The sequence below is a fragment of the Alosa sapidissima genome, chromosome 12, assembly GCF_018492685.1.
Source record: "Alosa sapidissima isolate fAloSap1 chromosome 12, fAloSap1.pri, whole genome shotgun sequence".
Lineage (NCBI taxonomy): Eukaryota > Metazoa > Chordata > Actinopteri > Clupeiformes > Clupeidae > Alosa > Alosa sapidissima.
Window position 1 is genome coordinate 2,993,426 of NC_055968.1, and position 27,615 is coordinate 3,021,040.

A 27,615-nucleotide genomic window follows, 5' to 3' on the forward strand; every position below is an offset into this window, starting at 1 on the left:
TTCTGTCTTAAACCCACTGCCCCTACAATTTGCTTCAACAGCACAGAAGAGAGAGGTGTAATTTGACTTCCTGTACAGCCAATAAATAGAAACAACTTTCCCAAGGGCGTAGGTTTGGTCTCAGCTTTGGTAGGGTCACAACAACCATCAAATGTGCACACTGTTAAACCAAATGTCAACTTTCACATCACACATAAAAAAAAAACATGTGGGGCTTTTACTCATGCTTCAGCATGTGCAAACACACCTGGTCTCTGAGCTGCTTGACGGAGTGCTGCAGGGTGAGGATGTGTCCCAGCAGTGGGCTCTGCAAAGCATCTCTTAAGGCACCGAGTCTCTCACTATGGGTCCACTCCTCCTGCTGCACCAGTTTCAACTGCAGACGTTCAAGAGCTTGAAGCACCTGCTGACGCTCCGCTGATGAGACTTTGAACACAAAAATGTACAGTTCACAAAAAAGTACAAATACGAACAATACAAACAGTCATCGATTATATATATTAAAGGTGATTGTTATATTGGTGCACTTGTAGCATTGGCGTGTAGACTCTTCATGAACACAATGTGATAGATGTTTCTACAAAAATGCGATTACAGCAATGACAACATGATTTCACCAAGGCCTACCTGTAGGAACATTTTCAAACATTCTGCTTCCAATCCGTGAATGGTGCTAAAGAAAGGAAATCGAGGTTTAGATGATATCTAAGCTAGGAAGTATTAGCACAACCTGCATTCTACACAGCACATCAGATTCAAAGAATAACTTTGGTCAAGCCCTCATATGACAGTGACATGACAACGCGACAATGTTGTAAACAACACTTAATACAAAGAAAGGCCTCATCAATTTTAATACGTTTTAATGCAATAGCGTAGCACTTGAGTCATGAGTTAACGTTAGTGACAGCTGATAGACTTTAGACTTTATAGGCCAACTTTTAGAGAAAACCTGGAGGACATTACAACGAAATCAAGATGGCAAGGAGAATTACACGACATGATTTGTACTCCCACAATCGAAAACATACGTTATTATTTTGAGTACCTTACCTGGCCGACAGAAGTTGAAAACGTAGGCACCTCACCTTAAACAGGAAGTGCAGCAGATCCCAGAGGTAAAGTTAGGGCGGGGAACGACAAACTAGTATTGGTTGTAATTTGATAACACGCTTGGTGGTGGGGGGAAAAAACGACAAGAGTCATGTCTCTGTAGCAGGTGCAGTAACAACACTGGTGTTGGCTAACTTGATACTTAATTTGCCAACTGATTAATATTGTTACAGGACCCCTCACGTTATCGTTATGTTATAGCAGACATTAATGACAGCCGTAAGTTTAGCCAAATCAGTAACGCTAACTTAGAAAACGATATTGTTGGGAGCTATAGCTATGATAAGCACAACAGGTGAAACGTTCAAGATGACGTCACGTTTAACGTTAGAGTTCTAGTTTACATTGAAAGACGAAGTATCTAAATAGCTGATTACCTGCTTGGTAAATTAGACTACTAGTTAACTGACTCAAGTAAAATCATTTAAGATGGAGGCTGATCATGAAGTCGAGGCTGCTGACTGGTCGAGTAATATTCTTATAGTATAATGTTAGTCGGATCTAAATATTGGTCGTTTGCCTTCATATTTGGCTAGCTGGTCGGCTCGCCGTGCAACTAAGATATGCTATGGCTATGCAGTATCCACCAGTTAAATGCATACGTTAACGTTAACCCGTTTGCCTTAACGTAATCACTGGCGGGCAATAACTAGAAGCTACGGCTGAAAAGAACGTGTTCTGGTCAGACACACAAACTAACGTTAACGTTACATATAAAACAAACGTAATGTGTTTAAGGTGTGGAGTTGGATACATTTGGTTCACACAATATTAGAAACTTATTTGTCCTCAATTTTCTGCAGTGCGTCTTTAAGAGCGTCTTTCGTCACGTGATGTAAAACACTAACATTACTTCCCATCATGGCTCCTCCGTGTGTCAGGGTGCCTGAACAGTCCTTGTTTTTGTTTACGATAATTACTCTCTCGCTATGCTGGAATTTACAAGGAAGCCGTATCAGTGACCTCGACAGCTGCGAAAATCTACATCTTGGACAATATCCTTCAATAATCAACTTTCTTGTTTATGGCTAACATCTTTCCTGGTGAACAGTTGCTAACGAAGTAGCTAGCTAGTAACATCTTCGTAGATCATTATGTAAACACAACAATCTTATAATGTTACGTGTACTATAACGTTACCAAGTAACATAACTAACGTACTAAGATACTTTTACATAATGCTAGATCTATATTTGCAGTCGTGGGGTGATCGGGAACTGCACTGAACACAGCTGGTTTTGTGATGCTTTCAAGTGCGGTTTGCTGTAACGCTAGCCTAATTTATGTGTAACACTCATGGTGGATGTGATAATGTAACCTTATTTAAACATGTTTCCACTGTAGACTGTATAAATAACTTAAGACACCATTAACGTGGCTAAATTATCTTTTCCACCAACTGAGAACAGGATCCTTTCCCGTTCGCGAACCAACATTTGAACCGTTCAGACTCATAAAAAGCATTTCGACTGTATAAATAATCGGAACAGGGCAAATGTTTTTCAGCGTTAAGATAAAATTATATTTATGTATGTATTTCTAGCACAAATGTCTACACAAAGCCATAAACACAAGGACATAAATAGTCAACAGTAGCCATGGGGCAATAGTAATCCTATATATATATATATCTACAGTAACTCTCTTGAGGTACAGAAGCAATGAATCTGTTCTTGTAATTTAGGGTCGTCTGTAGAGCACTGGACAGATCTGGTCGACAATCTTTTTGGGCAGACGCCGCTGGGAATCCAACCAGCAGATCAGCAGCTCGGTTGATTTCTGATAGGACAGGTCCTAGCAGAACCTTGAACTCCTGCATGCCTCTATTCAGACGCTGATTAAAGGACAACTCTGGCCTATGCGTGTCCCTCATCACTGTCCCGTGCCACTTTCCTGCGACATTGTCACGTGGCAGTTGCCCACTCTCTCATTCCACTTGCCTACTGTCCTGTGGCACTCGCCTACTCTCATGCACCACTGTCCTGTGGCACTCGCCTACTCTCATGCACCACTGTTCCGTGCCACTCGCCTACAGGCCCACGCCACAGTCACTTACTATTTTGTGCCACTTGCTAACTGTCCCGCATCACTATCCTGTGGCACTCACCGGGTCACTGTCCTGCAGCACTCACTGTCCTACAACGCTCACTTACTGTCTTGTGCCACTTGCCTACTGTCCCCCACCAATGTCCCGTGCCACTTGCCTACTGTCCCGCCACAGTTGTCTTTTACCAGTTGCCAACTATACTAACCCTAGCTCTAACCCATGGAACAGTTGGTTAGTGGCACGGTAAAGTAGGCGAGTGCCACAAAACAGTAGGTAAGTGGCAGGGGACAGTATAGGAGACTGTAGGTGGGAAGGTAGGCAAGTGGCACAAGACAGTTGGTGAGTGATGCAAGACGGTGTAGAAGACAGTAGGCATAACACCAACAACAGTACAGTTTTTTCTCCTACTGGTACTGTAATTACAAGTGTAAACTTTAGTTGGAGGGTAAAAATTATGTTGATCGGTGCAGTTTAGAGTAAGACTGCAGTATGCATTTACAACTTAATAACATATAGCATAACTTTTGTAGGTAGCTTCAGTACATCAAAGTAAATCACAAGCCATAAGCTCAAAAAACATTACACATCTACTCCTATGGAGAGGACCTCTGCAGACAAACTGAAGTATTATACCCTTTCTGTAGTACACTTACAAAGTCTGTCTGTAGGGACCTTCTCCACAGTATCCAATGTGTAATGATATTTTGAGCCATATCAGCTTAAAGGAGAAATCTGGCGATTTTTTTTTTTTTCACATAGATTTCCGCTTCTCGAGGTCACCGAGTACTGTTGGTACGGGGGGAAAAACTAAAACAATTGGTTTTACCTAGCTCGAGTAGAGTGTAGCACTGTAGCTGCCTGGAAGCTCCAACGTTGAAGTAGCAAGCTCTCCTCCAAGCCTATCACAATATGTTATTTCATTGTAAATGCATATTACTGTCTTACTCAAAATTACTCAGATTAGTTTTGGTCCCCAATGATACTGGCATGGTAGATCAGCAAAAACTCGGTGGACAACAGGTAATGTTAGCAACATGTCTTTTTTGATACCAGTCTTTTAAGCCCTGAGTGTTCTCTGACCAGGCGCTAGAAGAAACTTGTTTGGCCAAGTCCAGTGGACGTTGACCGTCAACTAATAATAGGCGTTTTAACATTAAAGGAGAACTCCGGCTATTTTTCACATAGATCTCAGTTTCTCGAGGTCCCCAAGCACTCTTGGTATGAATAGAACAAGATGTGATTTTAAAGATGCCCCCAAAGTGTAGCACTGTTCCTGTCTGTCTGCTCTAGCTGTTGGCTTCAGCAAACTTTTTTTTTCCATAGCAACAGCACGAGAAACCGATCTGTTTAAAAAAATGTTTCCTTTAAGGGAAAAACACTGAAAGTAATGCATATATAATATTTGAATATGCGCTCTGACTGCCATACTAACGAGTCTGGCTCTTTGCCGTTGCATGCGTCAAGTTGCATGTTTAGTACCCCGGAGACCCAGGTTCAAGATGGGGGGGGTCACTACTCTCTCGCTTTGCTACAGGTACATTAATCAATATTTATGCCATTAATTGATTCTGTGATTTATATGTTAAAGAACATGACCTTAACTTGGATCAGGTATCTTTGTTTGGACCCAGAAATAAATGATGCAACACAGGAACCAGAAGCCTGCAAAGATTTAGTTGCATGGGGTGAGTCAAATTATTACTGTATTTTCCGCACTATAAGGCGCACTTAAAGGCCTTTAATTTTCTCAAAAAACAACAGTGCGCTTTATAATCCGGAGCGCCTTATATATGGATTAATTATGGTTGTTATGGCTACCGTAGTCAGGGGCGTCGCGGAGTAGGCCTAATACACGTGCTTCACCATAACATTACAGTGTGTGTATAAAGACCCCAAAATGGCACCTGTCAAGAGACACGCTTACAACGCAGAATTCAAACTCAAGGCCATCAGTCACGCAGTAGAACATGGGAATAGAGCAGCTGCGAGAGAATTCAACATTAATGAATCAATGGTACGAAAGTGGAGGAAGCAAGAAGATGAGCTGCGTCAAGTAAAAAAGACCACACAGAGTTTCCGAGGGAACAAAGCGAGATGGCCACAGTTAGAGGTCAAAATTGAACAGTGGGTTATTGAACAGAGAGCAGCAGGTAGAAGCGTCTCTACGGTCTCTATTCGACTGAAGGCAACAGCGTTAGCACGGGACATGAATATCGATGCCTTTCATGGCGGGCCTTCTTGGTGCTTTCGTTTTATGAAAAGACGTAATCTCTCCATCCGCACACGAACTACAGTCTCGCAGCAACTGCCAAAAGATTACGAAGAAAAGCTGGCCACTTTCCGCGCATACTGCAAAAACAAGATCACTGAAAAGAAGAACCAGCCAGAGCACATCACCAACATGGACGAGGTTCCTCTCACCTTTGATATCCCCGTGAACCGCACTGTGGAGACAACAGGGACCAGAACGGTGTCTATACGCACCACAGGGAACGAGAAGTCATCCCTCACTGTAGTTCTCAGTTGCCAGGCTAATTGCCAGAAACTTCCACCCATGGTCATTTTCAAGAGGAAGACTTTGCCTAAAGAAAAGTTTCCAGCCGGCGTCATCATCAAAGCTAACCCAAAGGGCTGGATGGACGAGGAAAAAAATGAGTGAATGGTTGAGAGAAATTTACGTCAAGAGACCAGATGGCTTTTTTCACAACTATCCGTCCTTATTGATCTACGACTCCATGCGCGCCCATCTCACCGATGCTGTACAAAAACCAAGTGAAGCAAACTAATTCGGTGCTTGCCGTCATTCCGGGTGGATTAACTAAACTCCAGCCGCTAGATATTGGTGTCAACAGTTTGTTCAAAGCTCAACTGCGAGCTTCATGGGAGCAGTGGATGACAGAAGGCGAACACACATTCACCAAGACAGGGAGACAGCGCCGGGCGACTTACGCCACTATCTGCCAATGGATTGTGGATGCCTGGGCTAAGGTATCAGTCTCAACTGTGGTCCGAGCTTTCACGAAGGCCGGAATCATCACTGAACTGCCAGGTAACAGCGGCGACACTGACTCGGATAATGACGAGAGGGATCCGGGCGTGCTGGATGCCGTAATCGCCCAACTGTTAAACTCGGACACTGAAGATGAAGAATTTGAGGGATTTGTGGATGAGGAATGAACTGAAAAACTGAGTGTATTGTGTTGTATTTTTTGTGTTATAACTGAATAATTTTGAGAGTTATTGTGTGAATACGCTAACGTTTGATTTAGCAGTATCAGACTGTGTTTTTTACGTGACAACTGAACAAGGTTGGGAGTTATTGTAAATACGCTAACGTTTGATTTAGAGATGTGTTTTTTTTAGGTGTTAGGCTACAACTGAACAAGGTTGGGAGTTATTGTGAGTAGCCTACTGTACGCTCATTAACATTTGAACAATGTTGAGAGTTATTGTGAACGTGTTAATAAAGTTTGACTGACTGACTTATATGACTGTTTTGCTTACTCGATGACTATTGGAATATTGAACTGAACCTTGACCTTTAAAAATTATATCACAAATCAAATCACAATTGCAATATGTATCTCTATGTAGTTTCCTGTTGACCTTGCATGAGAATTGTGTTCATATGCATTCATGACTTGTTGGAAATCAACTCAGACAAAATTATGGTCAGGTTAGATTTTTTGTTTGGAAATTGCTGTAGAAATTAACCTGACTTGATGCCATAACTACAATCATGGTGTCCTGTTTCATGCCTGTATATTACAAGCTCTATTTCAACATTACTATTGCTATTGAGGAGCAGTTTAGCATAGTTTTACCTGAAAAAAATGTTGTCTGGATGTGTGTGCATGTGCATGTGCATTCATCATTCAGCATTAATTTTGCCTTTCCAGATGTGCAAGCTGCTAATGCCATAGGCCAGTGGTTCTCAAAGTGGAGTCTGCGACCCATAGCCAAGGGGTCCGCAAAAAATAATTAGTTTTAAATAATGACGTTCCCACACACATTAACATTTAACTTGAGTCACTTCACTCAGTTCATGAAAAAGCTTTTCTACTGCTGATTAGCTTGGCTTATTTGTTAGCCAGCTAGCTGAAGAACATGGAGAAATGTTTGAGTAAGTCCACGTCGTCTCATCAAGTGAGGCAAAATCCAAAACCGACCAAGTTACACACCTGCCAGAAAACACAGGATAGTGAACCTGGCTGCAGCTTTAGAGAAATGGTATGCTTAATTGTTATGATTATGTGGGGGTCCTCAGAAAATTTTCTCCCCCAAAAGGGGTCCTTGGAACCAAACATTTTGAGAATCCCTGCCATAGGCACTAATGTACCCCCATATCATCGTAGACTGTGTGCCACTAACAAGTAGGATGGTTCTAGATTTTGTCTGGTTTGTTTCTTGCGTGTTATTTACAACCTGACGCATATATAACTGATTGCGCTTGTTCACAGTGCAGTGTAAACCAGCCCCAAATGTCACCTGCCAACTAGCCAATGGGACAAGGTTTAAATTCAGTGGAGAAGAAGTTGGTTTCAACAGAAGTATTCCCTGCAGGAATGTGTAAGTTAATTTTCCCTGTAATGTCAGGGAATTAATTGTCATAATATCCACAATCCATTTTTTGTTACTTCATTGTGAGCTGACATGTTGCATACATGTTTTGCATGAGTATACAGGGTTTTAGAAGTTTAGAATAAAAAATATAAGATAAGCATGATGTGTACAATACGTTTTCATATGCCATCTTTCTCAGGAGAGGATACTCTTACAAAGTTGCTGTAGCTTTGTCTCTCTTCCTTGGATGGCTTGGGGCAGATAGATTCTACCTTGGGTATCCAGCCTTAGGTAAGTCAACTTATTCTTGGAACTTTCATGAAGAAGACAATGGACACACCTGATAAGAGCTTGATAATGTTTTACCTGTGTGCTCAGAAAACACAGCAGAAGGTGATTGCAGCTTTTTTTTTTAAAGTACGTCAGACGTGCATGGTTCATTGGTAAACTGTACACAACATTTGGTACCATATTAATTATACTACAGTATGTATAATTTGTCAAACAGGGCTTGACATTAATGGTTGCCTACTTGCCCTCGGCAACCAAATTAGGATAAGTGGCAACCATTTCATTACCCCAGCTCCTGTGGGAACTGCTATATAATAGTGGGCCTTATCTTACACCCGGTTCAACATGGCGCCAAGGTCAGGCACATGATCCAAAAATCGGTATCTTTAAACCCACTAAAAATCATTATTGGGGTAATTATTGCTTTTTAAGGCTATTTTTTCGATTGTAACCCCTTGTCAGTTAATAATGAAAGTAAATAACTAAGTGTAAAACTGTTTTTTGTTGCCTATGAGACCACGGTGAAGTAAGTTTCAATTTGGATGAGTTCAAATAATAGGCGAGTGCAGATGCATAGGCTATACTCTGCTAGTTACACACACGTTTTAGTAAAGCAAGTTTTAGTGTAATCCTGGTGTTGCATACAGTCTGACGGGCAAGCAGATTCCTTCAAATGACTGACTGTTAAAATATCAATGTGCTGTTTGATGTTGCGCTCCTTGCTCTTAAATGGAATGACTGATGTCACTCTCATTGGTTTAATGGATGGTACAGCCCAAAACACACCCATGACTGATTTAAGAAACATAAGCACAACCCTTTTGAACAATGCGCAAATATTATGAATGATATTGCTCCATTAATATTCAAGACAGTTAAGGACTAAGAGGACTAAGGACTAAGAACAGAAAGCACCATGGAAACAAAATCCAGCGGTTAAAATCCTTAAAAGAGAATGTAGGAAGTCCGAAAATAAATGGTAATGCAAATACAAACTTCAGATCCACTAAGAAAGACAAGAAGTTTACAACCCACCCATATAATAAATGCAATGACTTTTTCCCAGGCAAAATTAATCAAATTAGACTGAACATATCTTTTCAATTACTAACTCAACATCTGGAACTTCTAGCTTCAAGGGAAGGAAAGCTTAACTTGATCTCAGAGTTTAGTTTGATAAACTAAAAAACTCTTGAAAAAACTGTACAGAACCTGAACACATGTGGCTTAGACATTCTACCTACCACTTCTGTTCTTCACCTCATAGCAGCAGACATGCTTCACATTGTAGATGTATCATTGCTGTCTGGCACATTTCCTTAGCTTGACTCCGCCTGTCTACGCACTTCCGCTCATTTACATTACTCTGCACCCTACAGTACTCTGCAGCTCTCGTTTATTTCATTTACTTCGGCAACTTGTCTCCAAACCAACCAGCGAACAGAGGGCGTTCCTGAGAGCGATTACGTTTAAGTTGCAAGCCTATCATTATCGTTGTGTCCCCCGTGGTTAACGTACGTCATTACCAAACGTTAGTGATTGAACTCCAATGATTTCAAACTTCAGACAACCGTCCACCAACCAGGAAATAAAAGTTTGCCAATGGATCTAGGCCAGAAGTCAGAGAGTCTGGTATCTAGGCTAACATTTCCTTACAAGTCCCTGAAAAAAGCTGTTGTAAAGCCCCTTCTCAAGAAAAATAACTTGGATGCCACCATGTTAAACAACTACAGGCCCATATTAAATCGACATTTTATTGGCAAAATTATTGAAAAAATAGTCTTTAATCAACTAGCCACCTACCTAACATCAAATGAGTATTTTGATTGATTTCAGGTTTTCGGGCAAATCGCAGCACTGAAACAGCTCTTATTAAGGCTTTAAATGACACACCTCAATACAGATGCAGGCAAAACATCAGTCCTGGTGTTACTGGACCGCAGTGCAGCCTTAGACACTGTTGATCCCAACATATTACTACACAGACTAGAGCACTGGGTTAGATTTTCAGGTATAGTCATCAATTGGGTCAAATGATATCTACAAGAAGTTCCTTTGTTGAAACTGTACCTCAACAACAACATCCTTGACCTGTGGTCTTCCCCAGATCTTGGGGTCATAAGTCAACCTTTATATGCTCCCACTTGGACCAATCAACAAAAACTATTTGTTTTCCTATCATAGCTGCCGATGATACCCAACTTTATTTAGCTCTGTCGCCTACTGACTATGGTCCCCTTGAATCTCTTTGTCAATGTATTGACAAGATCAACAACAAGATCATCAACAATCTCAACATTGGATATCTCAACAGTGATCTAAATTTCAGCAGCCACATGGCTTTTTACCCCCTCAAAAACATTGCCAAACTTAGAGGTCTAATGTCAAAACATGATTTAGGAAACTTATTCATGCATTCATCTCCAGTAGGTTTGATTACTGCAATGGCCTTTTCACGGGCCTTCCTGAAAAGACTATCAAACAGCTTCAGATGATACAAAATGCAGCGCCTAGGGTTCTAAATGCTAAAAGAACTGATCACATTACTCAAATACTTAAGTCCCTGCATTGGCTTCCAGTAAGTCACAGAATTGGCTTTAAAGCGCTTCTGCCTGTTTACAAATCACTAAATAGAACATAACCAAATTACCTAGCAGACATGCTTTAGCAGTACACCTTCCAGACCTCTCAGCTCTCAGTAGAAATACTTACTAATATAGTTAATAATAACCTGCTGTTAGAACTAAACATGGTGAAGCCGCTTTTAGTCACTATCCAGTTCAGTTATGCAGTGCTAACTGAACAAATGCTCATTGCCCAGTTCACAGAGCACTCTTCGGGTGAGTACTATGGTTCCTTGTAGTACTAGTGCTATCCTTAGCTGGATAAAGAGAGATTCTGTGAAGTAGACAGAACAGGCATAGTCTCTGAGAGTGTAATGGCTCTATCTCAGGCGTTACGGCTCTACCGGGCTTCTCTGAAGCTCTATTCGGGTGTTCCGATCGATCGGCCGCCAATCATTATCAGCTGATATTCACTCAAAATAGTTTGATCAGAGCACTCTCTGAAGACCTAGCAGAAGAGCCGATGAGATTACGCAAAATTCCGTTCAATGACAGGGCTCTACAGTGCGCTTTCTCAGCGTTTATTTGCCTTTCTTTCACATCAAGTAAGCTACATCTTAAAAAACATGCAAAAACAACATTGTAAGCTCATACAGGTCCTAAGTTATTACACAGTTACTTTAGAATAAAAAAACTCACGATAGCCCATTTAAAATGAAAAGCCCCCCACCCCTTACTACATAAAGGCATATGTCCTCTTCAGTCATGAACTAATAAACAAATAGCACACTGCAAAAACTGCTTGTCTAACAAAATCTAAGCAAGTGTTATTCATCTTATGTCAAGATCAAAAAATCAAAAAAGTATAAAAAGACTTACCTAGCGCTTTTTCTCATAAAATCATTAGACTTATTTTTTTCCCTTTAGTAGTTTTTTGTTAACGATTTCCAGGACACTACAAGCACACACACACACACACACACACACGCGCGCAGACACACATATAAGCACACACACACACACATAAATACACAAGCACACTCACGCACACACATAAACACACTCATATTCTACTGCTCTTCATACTATCCATCCTGCACATACACTTATTTTAATACTTTTATAATGCTAAAGTATCTGCACTGCAATGGTGCACATAGCTGTACATACTGACATACTGTACACAGGGCCAGGTTAAGGTCATCTGGGGCCCGGGGCAGAGGCCTTCCTGAGCCCCCCCCCCCCCCCTTTTTTTTTCAATATATATTACTATTATTATTATTATCAATATACATAAGACAGACTGAGAGAGGCAATTAAATTATGACAGACATAATGTAAAAATGAAATTTGCATTTATATTGTGGAACCGTACAACATACAATTGTACCAACATACAAAAAACAGGTAGCCTACAAACATGGGGCAATGCACACAAAAAACCATGCAATATGACATTATTACCATCAATTACTTCAACTAAGGCTTGAAAACTGCCAGTGGTACCCAGGTCAGCCTAAAATGTGCAACTCCTGAACTCATGAAACATTGTAGCCTAGAGTTTGGCGCGCACGCACACAGCCACATCATGATGCATTGTAACACGCTGTCTGTAATACACTGTAACACGCAGCCCTAGCCAGCCACGACGTCAAATACATTGAAACACGCAGTCTAGCGCACACACATACACAGCCCAACCACATCAAATACAAACAAGGGGGGTGTCGCAGTTAACGTTGTCAGGGCCAGGGGTAGTATGCCTAGACGTGGACTTATCACTATTTTGATCCTCGTTTTGAAAAAAGTGGACAGGGCGCCTGCAGAAATGAATGCGATGGTACGCACACACACACCTAACTTTCAACGCTTTGATAATATTTGTCCCGGTAAGGTTCCTGCATTGGTCAGTTAAAAAGTAGCCTACATACTGTAGTAGGCTAATAACATCCACATGCAATATCTTTATAACAACAACGCCTAACAACGACCTATTTATTTGGACAACTTTGTATAGCCCTATAAAGGCTATAGTTACCTAGTTGTGTTCTAGCGAAGGCTACGTTCACGTATGGCTTGCCGCTTTAAACAGTGGTAATTGCTAGCCTAACGTTTTGACGAGCAATAATCTTACCTACCTTGTGCTTGCTGCCCATTTGAAATAACTCCTCTCGCTTTGCTGTCCATCCTTTCTGTTTTCGTTGTTTAAAAAAAACGTGTTATATTCATGATGAGTCTCGAGTTAATGAATTAGCTTATACCATTTTGTGCTGATAACCAGCATAGATAGTAACAACAAGCTAGCCTACAACTTCTGTAGTATGCCTGTGTATCTCTCCTGCTCAAACAAAAGTTGCGCGCGTGCATAGTTCTGCGTTTAAGTTGATTTTGATAACGTTACAAACTTTACTTTACAGAAAATTGTAAATAGCCTACTGGCATGCAGTTTATGGAATAGGCTACTGTGCAGAGTTGAGAAGTTATGGTAGCCTAGGCCAATTTGGTGTGAATACACACACACACACACAGGGGAAATTCTCTCTCGTTGTTGAGTAGCCTGGCTGATACGCACAGTGCATACGGCCATGGTTTTGGCGCGCCTTACTGAGAACATCTGGCTGAAGCTCTCTCTTTTTTCGAGATCCGCTTTCATATTTCCTAATTGTCTCATGCGAAGCCATTGTTGTCTGTGATAGCATGCATTGATACGGGCAAAGACAGGTGACGATAAGACACTTGTTTTCTTTTTTAAATGTCCCGCGCCGGGGCCCGGGGCAGCAGCCCCTTTGCCCAATGCCCAAACGCTGCCCTGACTGTACATATCTGTCTATATGGTTTATACTGAATATCCATATTTATTCTGTTTTTATAAAGTAACTGCTAATACAATGCACATAGGGATGTCCGATATTGGCTTTTTTGCCGATATCCGATATGCCGATATTGTCCAACTCTCAATTTTCGATTCCGATATCAGCCGATACCGATGTCGATATGTGGGTTGTTTTTCCTCAAAACTAATTTAGGTAACATCACATATCTCCTGTTGTGGAATTAACACAACATGCTTAATGTTATTGTGATGCCCCACTGGATGCATTCTTGAATGCAACAAGGCTTTCCAAAGGTTAACATTGTCTGTGCAAAATAAGAAAAATACTTCAACTTAATTTAGGGAAAAAGTGCCATGTTTATTTATTTATTTATTTTTTAATTGTCTCAAACAACAGTTTGGATTACACTCTCCCTGAGATAATCTTGACAATGCCCACAACAAATAGGGCAAATTTGACTTCTTCACAAATGATAAAACATTGTACCTGAACAACTATGTGCAACATAGCAGCATGTAAAGCCAACTAAAATAACAGGCATAGTGTATGACAGGCTACTCTTTTTTCTGTGTTAAATGAGCCTGCATTTGTAGGATGCTTCATGAACTGTTTTTTTAACTAAAACTCAATCACCTTAATTGAATGAATGCACAAAAATGAGTCAATTACAATGTGGCAACTATACTGCACAATTTTGAAAACATTTGTTTGAGCTACAAAAAATACTTCAGGCTTGAAGACCACATGTCTGTTGTGTAGCTAATGGATACAGCATCAGCAATTAGCTTCTCGACGTGGCTGTAAACAACACTGTACAACTCGGGTAACCAAAATACTTGCGATTGGGCATGGTAAAGCGTGGCTCGAGGAACTCCACAAGATTGGGGAATCCGGCGTCTTGCACGATTGAAAAGGGCTGGTTATCCAGTGCAATACACTCGATGATTTTCCAATTGATGGCTTTTGCCCTGGGGTGGTCCTTGGCGTATTTCTGTTTTTTCTCGGTGGACTCTTTGAGCGTCAACGGAGTCTTTTTTTTCAGTGCCGCCGCCTGTCCCTGTTGCTTTTTCTCATAGGGAGGGAAAGTAATCTCATCGCCATCTAGTGGTTGCGTTCCTAGAGTTTAGCGGAGTGGATGGGATTTATTTTTTAGAAAAAAAAAATATCTCGGTGCACATTGGGATCTTAATTTAATGCCTTTCATATGTTAGGCACTGGGGTCACCTCTATTGCTTCAAGTGGTCATACCTTATTTTTAGGATCAGTTGAATTGTTTTGAGTTTTTGTCGTAACACGGTGATTAGGAACTACAGCTGCATGTGACGTCACATGTTTGGGCGCTTAATCTCTAACTGATCAATACGGCAATTTGCTTAACTGGCTTAACATGTTTTTGTAATAACGGAACGTGATGTAAACCGCGTGGTGATAACCTTTATGTCAGGATAACTGGTGTTGTGCTTCTACTCACACGAAGAGCTAGCTGTAAGTGTTAAGTGTCAATGCTAACCAGGCTAATAAACAAACCATGCTACCGTGAGTAACGTTGAAGGGTAAAGTCACGTGACTTCTTTTGTAGTTCGTTTATGAAACAAAAGGAGCAATTTCGATTTTCTTAAATAAGGCAAAATAGGGTCTGACATTTTCACAGTTAGAATATTATTACTGTATAGACACTGAAAAATATTTTTGGTGGATAACATTGCTGATTTGGCTTCACAATATGTTTTTAAAAATAGGTCTATGGGACTTAACATTGGAGCTGCTCTTCAATAGGAACGCAACCACTTGGGGCGCTGGTTTTCACTTTCCCTCCCTATTGCTTTGCTGCACAAATGCCGCGTAACTCTCTGAATGATTCATCCTGAGGTGGGAGATTAAATTGGAAGTATTGAAGGACGAAGTCTTGGTTCCGCCTCACATAACTGACGCTTTGCAGTCATTGCAAATCGCAAGTTTAACGTCCGAAGGAGACACTTGAAAATAATTCCAAACCACAGACATAATGTTGAAACAGAGCGAGCAAGTTTGTTACTGCAACCATCCACGCTTGTTTGTATGCTTCAAGACGCAGCTTGATGAGGTCATCATCTGTGCGCCGGTAAACGCTTCAGGAGCGCATAGGCACTATTTGGGTGTAACCAGAGAATGTATAATAGGTGTAACGCAAGCATTATTTTATCGGTTTTAAGGCAAAAAAAATCCGATAACGATATTAACAGATATTACATTTTATGCTAATATCGGGCCGATAATATCGGGGGGCCGATATTATCGGACCTCTAACTGCACATATTTATATCTAATTTATATTATTATAAACCACCTTCTGTAAACCCACTGCATACTACTGTCTACACTGCACTATATATCTTGTCCTGCCTGTGCACCACCTGTCTATACTTTGTACAGTATATCACATTGCACTTTTCTGCTTTGTTGCACTTCTGGTTAGACTCAAACTGCATTTCGTTGACTTTGTACTTGTACTCTGCACAATGACAATAAAGTTGAATCTAATCTAATTTCATCTAAAAAAAAAAAAAAAAAAAAACATTTCTAAAATCATTTCGATGGCACATAAACTCCAAAGGGCGCTGGGAGTGAGTTGTGATCTAGAATGCTGTGGCTTTCCCCATACCTTTGCTTAACTCCCACTCTTGTCTTCTCAGGCCTGCTGAAGTTCTGCACTGTGGGTTTCTGTGGGATTGGCAGCTTGGTGGATTTCATGCTAATTGCCATGCAAGTGAGTAATGCTGCCTCTTACTGATCTGAAAAAGAACTCAAAAAAAGAACAAGGCCAACAGGGATAGTGTTATTTCTTTGATTTTCTCTGTTCCTTGCTTAGTACATAGGACTGGTCGACTCCAGAAAAAATATCACTAATAATTGAATAAGGAAAATAAGGAATCCAAGTGAAGTTAAATAAAATAAGCCTTAAATTCTACTCATTCATAACAGCACAAACAGCAGATGCATTACATTGTAATGAGGCCTACATACTGTGGTGTGTGGCATTTTCAGGCATTTTGGATTAAATCCAATGATATGTTCGCTGATGATCGGATAAAAATGCCCTTTTCTTTAGAATACTACTTCATTCTACTACTACTTCTGTCATGTGTAGGCTTGCTGACATCTCTGCCAAGTACAGGGTGGGCTGGGGAAAAGGGACAAGTGCCCAAAAGACAGCTCTAACAGGGGGTGCCTACATGGGCATCTGCTGCTGCTGCCGCCCTCTCTCTTCCTCTCTCCCTGCTCTCTACAGCAGGGTCATTCCACGTCAATTCAACCAGGGCCCACGCACTTAGGTCTCAAAAAATTCTGAAAAAATTACCAGGTGTACAAAATTTGAGCCTCCTACATGGTTTAGTTCTTGCACTGTGGGCTTGTGAACTTTGACAAAAAAAAGAGGCCGAACAAAATTGACACCCCCCTCCCCCTGTAAAACTGGTTGTATCTTAGAAAGTATTGATCTTACATAAGAGTAATTTTACAGTGTGTCTCCTGTGTAACATAGGAGCTTTTCTCTTTCTCCTCTCCTACATCTTTTCATTAGTTATCTTTTCTTGGCTCTCTGCTTCACCTGCCAAAGTAGCACTGCTTGATAGCTGTATAGCTATGTGAACGGACTAGCGGTACCCTGGGTGCGGGTGAGGCCAGGCTGGACACTTAGAGGTGGAAGGAGGCTCACGAGGCAAGATGTACAACAATAGGCTATGATTTATTCTTAAAAAGGTGCAGTTCCATGAATACCCACCTGGGGTGAAATGCCAACTGTAGTCCCAAAATTAGTTGAACATTCCAAGATAATCCAAAAAAACCCAAAGATGCAAATTAAGTAGATGTCCAACAAAAATACTGGGCTATTAGCTATTAGCTTGTAGCTTCCGGTTTTGCACAAGCAGAAACAACAATAGCCTTTGGCCAGTCAAAAATCAGCATAACATTGTACTTACAGCATACCAGCATTTAGCTCTTACCCCATCGCTCTCCCGAACAGAAATGAGGCTCCCTTTAACAAGGAAACCCCTCCCTTTTTGATTGACACCAATCAGAGCCAAGTGGCTCACCCCATTTCCCCCGTACAGGTAAGTATATCACACAGAAGTATTTACACAAACAATAAATCCCTCTAAATCAAAATAAACATAATCGCGATTATCCACCACCAATATACATTCATAACAAAATAACAAAAAGGAAATAAACATTCATATAATGGCTAAATGCACAGCTCCGAGGCTGGAGAGAAAACCCCTCCTCTCCCAGCGACCGCGCTTCGCATGGGCAGTTGAGCTGGAAGCGGCAGACAGGTAAGTTGGGTAGGCTTGTGTTCGCGGCTATGGGGAAATTAACGGTGGAACATGTGTGGAAAATGAGACATGGTAGTGGGGCCCTCACTATGTGTCAAAGATGGTGTGTAAATTACTTTGTGGCAGAAGGGAGAAATGATAAATGAGTGAGTTTTACTGTCGCGGAGCTCTGTGCGTGAAAACGCCAAGATGCGAGGCTGTTGCAATGGCGCCGCCCAGACAAACATTTCCCCGCTTCCCCCCACAAGCCCACAAACTTTTCCCCAGTCCTGGCATGTTGCCCAAGTTCCCAACAAACATACAAACAGTGTCCACAAGCATTACATTGTCCATCAAAGTCCTGGTGTGTTTCGTACGTGTATGTGTGTAAGTGTATGCGAGTGTGAGTAAATATGAATATGAAATCCGTGTTGCGTTTTGCTTGCGCAACGTAACAAAGGCACCTGCTGCGAGTAACCTCGCGAAACGCTACTCTATCAAGAGTTCACAGCGTGGCAGTGAGGAGGGGGGAGATCACCTCCTCACAAGCTAATATATGAGTTAGTCTCGCTGGTCGGAGTGTTTAGTTCCCCAGAAAGTTTGCAACTTTAAATGTAGGCTAACCGAGAGGCGCTTATCCTCTGGGTCTTGGAAAATATTTTTTATAATCCATTGGGAGGGACTGAAGGAGCAAACAATCAGTGTTAATGATCTAACGGTAGCATTTGCCTAATGTTATCCTCTTGCACTAGTAGAAGGTAAAAGACAAGCTGTAACGTGCTGATTAAAAAAAAATAGGTGCGTTCTAACGTTAGATTAGCCATCTTGCCATAAATTCTCTGAGTAGTTTGGTCGCCTCGATTGACCGTGATAACAACAAACTTATTTGCATGGTTGATGGACATGGCAGACACACACACACCCCAAAACTGAGGGGAGGGGCGTGTCGAGTGTGGGGCTTAAAGAAGCAGCGTGAATCTGTTGAAATTGTATCTAAAACACTATTTCTTAACGGAATGTGGCAAAATAATAATTTTTTGTCGATTATAATATTTTTGTGATCTTTTGGAGCCGAAATTGAAATTCAATTAATTGCACAGCCCTATTTTACATACCTGCAAGCTTGTCGCTTTTTGGCGAAATTTGCCATTTTGAATCAAAATATGTAATTCACATGAATCGTGTAGATCCGAAGAGTTTTTTTTTCGGGGGGGGGGGGGGGGGGGGGGCGGCTCAATTTCTTATAGTCTGGAGTGAGACTATCGTTATACCATGGTCTAGGTTGAAAAGGGTGTCGTTTAAAAAGTGATATACTACACCTATGAAGTAGATCTGGTAAAAAAAAGTTTAATCGCCGTTCCATATCAATGCTTATGAATGGTAACTATAACAACGATAGTAGGACGATGGTTGAGCCAGGAGGCAGGCTTCGCAACAATGGAATCAACTGTAAACAGCTGATGAAATTCATTCTGAAATTGATGAAATTCATTCTGGACTCTCTATCCGACCACATAAAGACCTCGGGATACTTCGGTTTGGCTTTAGGGACCCTCTACTCACTACCACGTAAGTGTAATGTTGTTTGGAACTGTAGAAGAGGTATAAAAATAGCGTTTTGTAGCAGCGAAAGGACATGCCCGGGTCACTTCCAGGCTAACGAGTTTTGACTAAAAACGGTAAAATTGAACTTTCTCAAAACACATCCGAATGACATGATTTTGATGTCAACTCAACGTATGTGCTCTCAATCATCCTTAAATTGATCTAAAGTGCATTTTACTCCGGATAATTCCTTTAACATTGTTAAATGAAAGACTTGCTGAGGTGAGCTTAACAAGTGTTACTCGCAAATTCATGTTCCTGCAGCTGGCCATTTGGAGTTCCTTTACGAAACAGAAAGAATCTGCATTTGTGCGATTGTGAATTTACCTCAGCCTAAATAGTTTAATGTTGTCTCAGAAAGTTATTGGTTGTTCACAAGTTATTTCAGTTAGCATTATATTTCCCATGTGTCGCTGATGGTTAGACATGATGTTCTCAGGGAGTGCAGACCTTTCCAAGGTCAAATGTACCTAGCAAAATATTTTGAGCTGCTCAGTGATAGGTGTTTAATTTGTTTGTTTTCTTTGTAGCATATATCATAATTCTATAGACCCTGCTTTAACATAGGCAAACACAAAAACTTTTCCCTGGAAATGAAATTGAGCCTAGAACTGATGCATATGCAGGGCTGTCAGCCAGAGTACGCAAAAATGAAGCATTCCTCTTCGTTCATTTATTTTGATTAAGAGTGTGAAGAGCTGCAGCTTATTCTTCTTTTGATGTCTTATTATGGGCTTTGAGAGAGTTATTCCTTGTAAACGGTGCCACTGGCACAAAGAGCCAACACTTACACTAGTTCTAAGCTGCTCAGATTCATTGAATGAGAGTTTTGATAGTATGTATTAGGCTAGCATATTGCTCCCTCTAGGAGACCATATTTTTGCTCTGGTACTCGCTTACTTTAAGTGTAGTTACCCTGCCTTGGAGTACACCTAAATAAACACCTGGGACAGAATGTTATTATTTCTACTCACAGAGACACCAGTCTCCATGTATTTCCTTCCATTTGAACTATACTAAAAAGAAGAGAATGGGAGATTGTAGGAGAGGAAATCAGGAGAATATTTTAGAGTGTAACAGATTTTCCTGAAGAGGGGCTGTATTGGACTCGCTTCTTTTGTAACTAACTAACCCACTCCCAGCACCACAACAAACACATGCACTCATTCCCCTAGCTGGACAATCCAGAGTAGATAAGGAGCTAAGGAGCAAGATAAATGTCCACAGTGGCCCTCATCCTGCCGTATTATCAGAGCAGGAAGAGATGGCTTGTGTTGGTCTCTAGCCAGTTGAGTGCTAATCTTGACTAATCCAGAATCACTCCACTGACTGTTTCACTGGCAGCTCTTTTTTCATACACTTCACCTCAGCCTCCTTCATGGTGGTGTGGTGTGTTCAGAGTTTCAGATGTCTTTTATCTCTCTCTCACACACACACACACACACACACACACACACACACAAAGTCTATCTCTGACCACCGTAACCACCCACTTGGAGAAAAGCAGGGCTGCTCATGTATAGGTTGAATGTCAGCATCTACCATGTAGTTGAAAATACTCAACCTCCCCAGCCTTCAGGATATTTTTGTGCTTTTGAAACAATGTATTGGAAATGTAATGGGACAACATAAAATGAAGTTAACAAATGGGTCAGATGAGTTAATGACTTGAAGTTTTAGTTTGTATACCTAAACCATATCCAGACTAGCCTTTATTCATTTTCCCTGCATTTTATCCCATATGGTGTTTTTGTTGTTGTTATTTTATCAAATTAATCTAAACAATTTGAATGGTAGGCATGGTACACAACATTGCCCAGGATAAACATAAGTCATTCCAGTGTCATGTAAACCAATGCCCACCATAAGCATATGCCAAAATGTCATCCCAATTCACGCCAAATTCCAATTTTTTAGATAAGCTTTATTATTTTAACTTGAATTTGCGAGTACAATTGACAGTATGCGACCATGGAAAAATATTCACATGCAAAATATCAATATTCGCTTATAAGATACACAACTTCGAAAACACTGGTGCAAATCATAGACAGACTGATGTGAATGCAGCACAAAAAATACCTCCCATACACCACTTCAACGCAAGCAGTCTCACTTCTCTCAAGGCTCTGGGTTAGCCCACCCAGATGCAGATAACTTCACTCCAATCACCACACCACTAACTAGATGATGGGGCAACCGTGGCCTACTGGTTAGTGCTACTGGTTAGTGCTTCGGACTTGTAACCGGAGGGTTGTCGGTTTGAACCCCGACCAGTAGGCATGGCTGAAGTGCCCTTGAGCAAGGCACCTAACCCCTCACTGCTCCCCGAGCGCCGCTGTTGTTGCAGGCAGCTCACTGCGCCGAGATTAGTGTGTGCTTCACCTCACTGTGGCTGAGTGTGTTTCACTAATTCACGGATTGGGATAAATGCAGACACCAAATTTCCCTCACGGGATCAAAAGAGTGTACTTATACTTATACTTAGATGTACCGCAAAGCGGTACAAAATGTAACCGCCGCTCAGTCCTGCACATTCTCTCCTCAAAAATAAATCACGCCAATTTGTCTCCATCTCCTACTCTTGCAACTTTTGTGTATGTACAGTGGCAAGAAAAAGTATGTGAACCCATGCTAAAATTGACTAAAAAGAGGAATAAAAAAAATAATCTTTTGGAAATTTATCTTAATGCCTTAATTAAAAGAAAATGAGGAAAAGTCCTTTAAGGACACCAATTTTCTTTGTTGTGAATGAATATTGTATCGTAAATAAATAAATGTTCTTCCTTAAAATACAGGGGCATAAGTAAACACACCCCTATGTTAAATTCCCATAGAGGCAGGCAGATTTTTATTTTTAAAGGCCAGTTATTTCATGGATCCAGGACGATTGGCATGGTTTTATTTCAGTTAGCCTAATAGCTGGTTTGATTTGCATTGAGAGATGATCTTATGGAAAGTAGCCCATGCCAATCTCTAGGTATGGTGAAGGATATGTGATTATGTTGGGCTATTTTAATTCCAAAGGCCAAGGGAACTTTATCAGGATGCATAGTATCCTGGATCCATGAAATAACTGGCCTTTAAAAATACAAATCTGTGTGTGAGTTTTTCGCTTGTGAGTTTGTGTGTGTAAAAATCTGTGTCCCCCCAACCTTCCTATCGGGGGGGTCCAGTCTGGCAGGGGGGGGGTGACTGATCAAAATGAAAAACAATGGGTCTTTGTCATCCTTGTGGGGCTACATGCCCACCAAGTTCCGTGCACCCCGGTCTTTCAGTATCCCGGGAATTGTTGACACAAAATTACTGAATAAAAAAATACAAAAATCTGGAAGGGAAAAAAAACTCTGATTAAACCTATATGACTGCCGCTTCGCTGTGCAGCGTTCATAATAAACCAAAGAAAGAAGGAACAGGAAGGAGATGAGAATGGACTGGAATTGGTCTAGGTAAACCCAGATAAACCTGTTAGCAAATTTTAATTTCCTCTGCAGGACGGTCTGGAAAGGCGACTTTGGGCCATTGACGTATATGCATTGATTTGATGTTTTACTAACACGTTGCTTTAGAAAAACAGAAGGCATGGGTGCAACTATTGGCTGCTCAAATATCAGAATTGCAGACTTGCTTTTATAAATGTTTTAATTTAATCAATGTGTCATTTCAGGAATGTTCTGCCCTTTTCCAATGGCAAATTAGTCTGGGTTTTCCCATGCTGCCTTACGCGCGCAATTTCACGCTGATAGTATTGCAGGGTCTATAGTACTGCTAGGCAGCCTGGATTCTATGGACTTCGTTTTCACCTCAACGAAGGAACCAATCACAAAACGGAGGGAGGGCAGCAAGACGATGACGACACACCGAAGCCGTTATGAGCTACATACAGACGCATTTGATAGACATTCGTAGCACCCAATAAACGGCTCTGGGCATTCGTAAACCATGTTTCAAATACGAGAAAATTAATGTCTAGTTCCCACACCCCATCTCAATGAGATGAGATAATAATACTGGTCATGAGCATCAGTCCCAGTTAGCTGTGCATGCACATATAGTGTACTGGTGTGTTTTTTTTTTTTACTGATAATGGTGGACAAAAAATATCTACATCTAGATTGAATTTGTCAAGTCTGTCTAACAGTGGAGACCAATTTTGTAATGCCATTAAAGATGCAGTCAGCGGTCATACATAGAATGACTATCTGGACTGGCTTGAGAGCTGTCGATGGTCACACTTTTATGTCTCTTTAATTCCGACCTTGCATCACTTCATTCATCCCCATTCATTTGTATTCCTGAATTCGATCTAGCTTTGTTGAGTGACAAACTTAGACGGGAGGAGAGTGTGATTCACTGATCTTAGCTGTGCTGGATAGACCTGCATGCATGTTACAAGGACACTGGGCCTTGTCATGTAAGGAACATGGTACTGCAAAAAAACAGAAACATAGCCTACATTGTGTAACCTGCGTTGTGTTGAACCTGCGCAATTCAGCCCTGCACACGCCCGGACTCGAACCAGCGAACAGCAGCACCTCGGATCGGGAGGCGAGCGCGCTAACAATTGAGCCAATAGCCCAGGCTACTGGCTCGCATGCCAGCAGCACTCTTGAGGCGTCGGGGAGTGAGGTTTACCAACGTTCCACAAGCACAGCTAAGCTAGCTGGCATCCTTTACAATTGCAGAGCCACTTCAACTTAATTCAGTGCTCCCCAAACCTTTTCTTCCGAGGGCCAGCTCACTATGCCTGGCTCTAAGAGAGGGCCAGAGACTCTGAGTGTATCAGTAACCATAAATAGCTTAGTGCTGTGAACAACAACAGTCTACCTTAGTTGAATATTCCATTACATTTAATCATTGGCTACTGCAATATATTGCCGGGCCGATTGGGGACCACTGACTTAATTTATTGCGAATAAATGTTACACTACTGTGCACAGCCCCATACTTTTCTGACGTGACGATGCTAGCACGTTAGCAGCCGTTAGCTAACTATGCTAATGTTAGTTATCTAGTCTCCTCCAAGTGTCAATCATATTATACACAATGCTGGCAATGCTGAGAACAATTAACATCCTTGTTTATCTTACTTACACAGAGTTGACTGTGTGGCTTAATCCACAGATGTGGTGGAGCACTGTTTCGTTATGGTTTGCTTAAATTAGTGGAGAGCTGGGAGGAGAGAATTTAATCTAATTTAACATAATTACAGAAAACTTAAGATTGAAAGGCATCATTATGTGTATCGGTGTTGCGTTAATCCCACACATGTCGTTTGGCCGTCCTTTTCAACTCAAATCACTATAAAATGCATTTCTATGCAGCCATAAGGTGAAGTTGACGGAGTATGTCTGCTTGCGCGCAGCTACTGGACTGCCATTGGCTCATCTGCGTTCGGTCAATTTTGCAATTGGGGGCAGCCTGTCAAAAATGCAACCCCTAACAAAAATGAAACACTGTGGAGTTTCTCTGGGGGGAGGGGGGACAGTGTTTCCCACAGAATTGGCAGCTGACTTGGACAACGGGGGGGGTGGGGGGGTTGTATTAAGATCGTCTTGGTAGTGTATAGGTCAAATTGAGTGCCTGTCACTTTAAGACGTTTGAGGGAACCCTTGCAATTGTAACACAGTTGAAAGGCTGCTGATGTGTGGAATTCATAACGTTTTCTACATAGTTAAAATAAAGGTTCGTACTTCTCCTTGTGACAAGCTCTTTTGAATTTTGGAAAACGCTTTTCCATTTACATCGGGATTTTGCAAACATTCAGTGTCAGAGTCAATAAAATGAGCCCTTCAACGAAATTGACAAGCAGCAGTAAGTAGGCTAAGCATGCTAAATTCGACATCCAAACAGTATTCTAACGTTAGCTTTGAGATACTGCTTGATTTCATAACTTAACTTAGTTTAGTCTCTTCAATGCAGAGTTCACTTCAATGCAGCAGTTTTGAACAAATTTGTCACGATGCTAAGCGGATTTAATAGCAATTTAGCCAGACGTCTTCTATGCAATGCTTCTATGTGGCAACAACAATCCTTCAACAATCGTGAATATTTTGTTAAATGCACATGCAGAGGAGTGGCAGCAGGCTACTAGAGAGAGCGGGGCGGGGCAAGGAAAGGCTGCGTGCGTAAAAAGCGCAGCTCAATGGCAATGCAAGGATTTTACCTTATATTTAAATTAAATTAAACATAGAATATTAATCTGTGGCGGCCGATTTTTATTTCGTGGCGCCCCGCCACAGATTAGTCAATGTATGGGAAACACTGGGGGAGCTACCTCTCTGGTGTATTTTGTTTGGTCCTTGATTAAAATATAATGTATGTGTTTTGGACAAAAGCGTCTGCTAAGAAATTTAAATATAAACATATGCAACAAATATGCAACGTCATGCACAATCGCTGACTGCATTTTTTTTTTTTGCATGGAATTTGCATGCAACATGTGATGTATGCCGTTCTTGTTGGTTAAAGTAACACAGATTTGTGTATTCTCAGATTGTAGGGCCATCTGATGGATCAGACTACATTGTGGATTACTATGGAGCTCGGCTGGTTCATCTCTCCATCACAAATGAGACCTATAGAAGAACACAGCTCTCCTTATGAAAAGAAACATGTGAGTAATGTCAAACGATTCCAGTGCAGTAGTCTTTATCTGACAACAACATACTGTATATGTATGCATGCAAAACTCTAATGGAAAGTTTCCAGTGGAAGTTGCAGATCCATCAGCTGATGTGATCAGAAAAGTCCTTGTAAGCCTTAGGTAGGGCTGTCTACAATTGCTGTAAATGTCTTCAGACTGGGCAACCATTCCCTATCATAGCATGTAACCATGGTTGCATTCATTTTGAAATGAATAGCTGGGTTTTGTAAAAATGGTTATGCCAAAGGCACCTTTAACTTGTGTACCATACATATTTGAACTTTCCTTTATCCTTTCTTCTCCTCATTTGCACTTTGTTTCTGCTCCCATTTGACCCTTATAATCATCTTTACCTTGATAAGCATTTTGCCCCCTCCTGTTCTTCATGTGTCACCTTTACTGTCCCCCAGCTCTTCTCTGCCCCAGCATCTACCTCATTTAGTCAGTGGTTAAATGTCAGGCAGTGGAGCAAACACAGGCCTTTGACTTTCATGAGAAGAGTCGTGAGGCTGCACTTAGTAGGGCCTGTGGGTGCCTAACATGTCCACTGCCCTCCACTTTTGCTCTCTTGGTCTTCCCTTCCTAGCCGAGATCAGATAGTAGAGTTGTGTGTGTGTGAGGGGGGGGGGGGGGGGGGGGGGGTTCAGTTCTGCAAACTGGTGTTCCAGCACTTTTTTGTATTTGGTAGAAAATAATTTTGTACAAACATGTTCTTTTCATTCCAGGTGGAGGAATGTTCACTGATCCATAGGCTGATCGGGAGACTGGTTTTCCTAGGAATACCTCCAGACTTGTTTTTCTGGAGACATCTTTGATGAGAACTCACATTGAAGGGCAGTGGTGATAGACTGGGCAGTGGATTTCTTAAGATGCAGCGCTACTCTTACAAATAGACTGGGTCTGGAATCTATGTAAATACTGTGTTGTATATATTCTGAATAATAGAATGACTGTCTGGACTGGCTTGAGAGCTGTCGATGGTCACTTTTATGTCTCTTTAATTCCAACCTCATTCACTTCACTTCATTCATCCCCATTCATTTGTATTCCTGAACTCTGATTTTTTTTTTTTTTTTTTACCAGTGATTCATATAGTACTGAAGTATTTGCTCCTGCTATATAGTTCAGGCTGATGTGTAAGTGTGACCTTGAAAAACCTTGAACCAAGTTATTAGTATCAACAGTTTATAGCCTAGTTCAATTATTTCATCTGGTCATCATAATCATAAAATATACATAGCTCATTATGTTGTTGTTCACCTGACATGGACTACTTTGTACAGACACTAATACTGCTTTCACACATGAATCCTGATGGACTAAATTATATCACCGCCGGTCAGACATAGTTTTCTTTGAACTATGTTCACAGTTCTCGTAAGACATTAAGATGACATGATTAACTTGCTGCCTGTTGACTGTGTGTGGATTGTATGGCTGAGAGGCTACTGTGCAGCCTTTTGCAAGTCGTAAATAAATTGTTGGATTGTTTTATATGTCACACTCACACAATATTTTTTTATTTAGTCCATTTCTTAAGCATAACATTACTTTATCTAACAAATATTTTACATCTAATACATATATCAGTATAGATAACTCTATGTTAAAGAATGGAGCTTTAGTTCTAAAATATAAGTATATATACTCTTTTGAT

The 27,615-nt window shown here is 41.1% G+C and overlaps 2 protein-coding genes across 6 annotated transcripts in view; one reads left to right on the forward strand and one right to left on the reverse strand.

Annotated features, from left to right (window-relative positions):
* Window positions 1–2,083, reverse strand: part of patj (PATJ crumbs cell polarity complex component) — a 79,194-nt gene extending 77,111 nt beyond the window's left edge. For 3 of the 5 annotated variants that reach the window (XM_042056144.1, XM_042056141.1, XM_042056140.1), the window contains exons 1-3: window positions 1,962–2,083; window positions 628–673; window positions 248–426 (exon numbers count right to left, since the gene is read on the reverse strand). In XM_042056144.1, the coding sequence (XP_041912078.1) occupies window positions 248–426; window positions 628–673; window positions 1,962–1,976 (240 nt within the window). In that variant the 5' untranslated portion in view covers window positions 1,977–2,083. Of the gene's footprint in view, window positions 1–247; window positions 427–627; window positions 674–1,053; window positions 1,173–1,490; window positions 1,647–1,961 lie in introns of those variants that run through there. The other 2 variants (XM_042056143.1, XM_042056142.1) reach the window with 2 other exon arrangements.
* Window positions 1,975–27,465, forward strand: tm2d1 (TM2 domain containing 1). The gene is made up of 7 exons (XM_042056234.1): window positions 1,975–2,108; window positions 4,772–4,845; window positions 7,621–7,729; window positions 7,923–8,014; window positions 16,085–16,158; window positions 25,808–25,928; window positions 26,684–27,465. Exons 1-6 carry the CDS (start codon window positions 1,975–1,977, stop codon window positions 25,916–25,918), a joined length of 594 nt encoding a protein of 197 aa, XP_041912168.1. The 3' UTR covers window positions 25,919–25,928; window positions 26,684–27,465.
* Window positions 27,466–27,615: the final 150 nt, after the last annotated feature.

Excerpts from the sequence above, each read along its gene's own strand:
- tm2d1 (XM_042056234.1), top strand. The coding sequence starts at position 1,975 with ATGGCTCCTCCGTGTGTCAGGGTGCCTGAACAGTCCTTGTTTTTGTTT. Across the intron at positions 2,109-4,771 it reads GAAAATCTACATCTTGGACA|GTATCTTTGTTTGGACCCAG; the intron begins ATATCCTTCAAT and ends AACTTGGATCAG. Across the intron at positions 4,846-7,620 it reads CAAAGATTTAGTTGCATGGG|TGCAGTGTAAACCAGCCCCA; the intron begins GTGAGTCAAATT and ends GCTTGTTCACAG.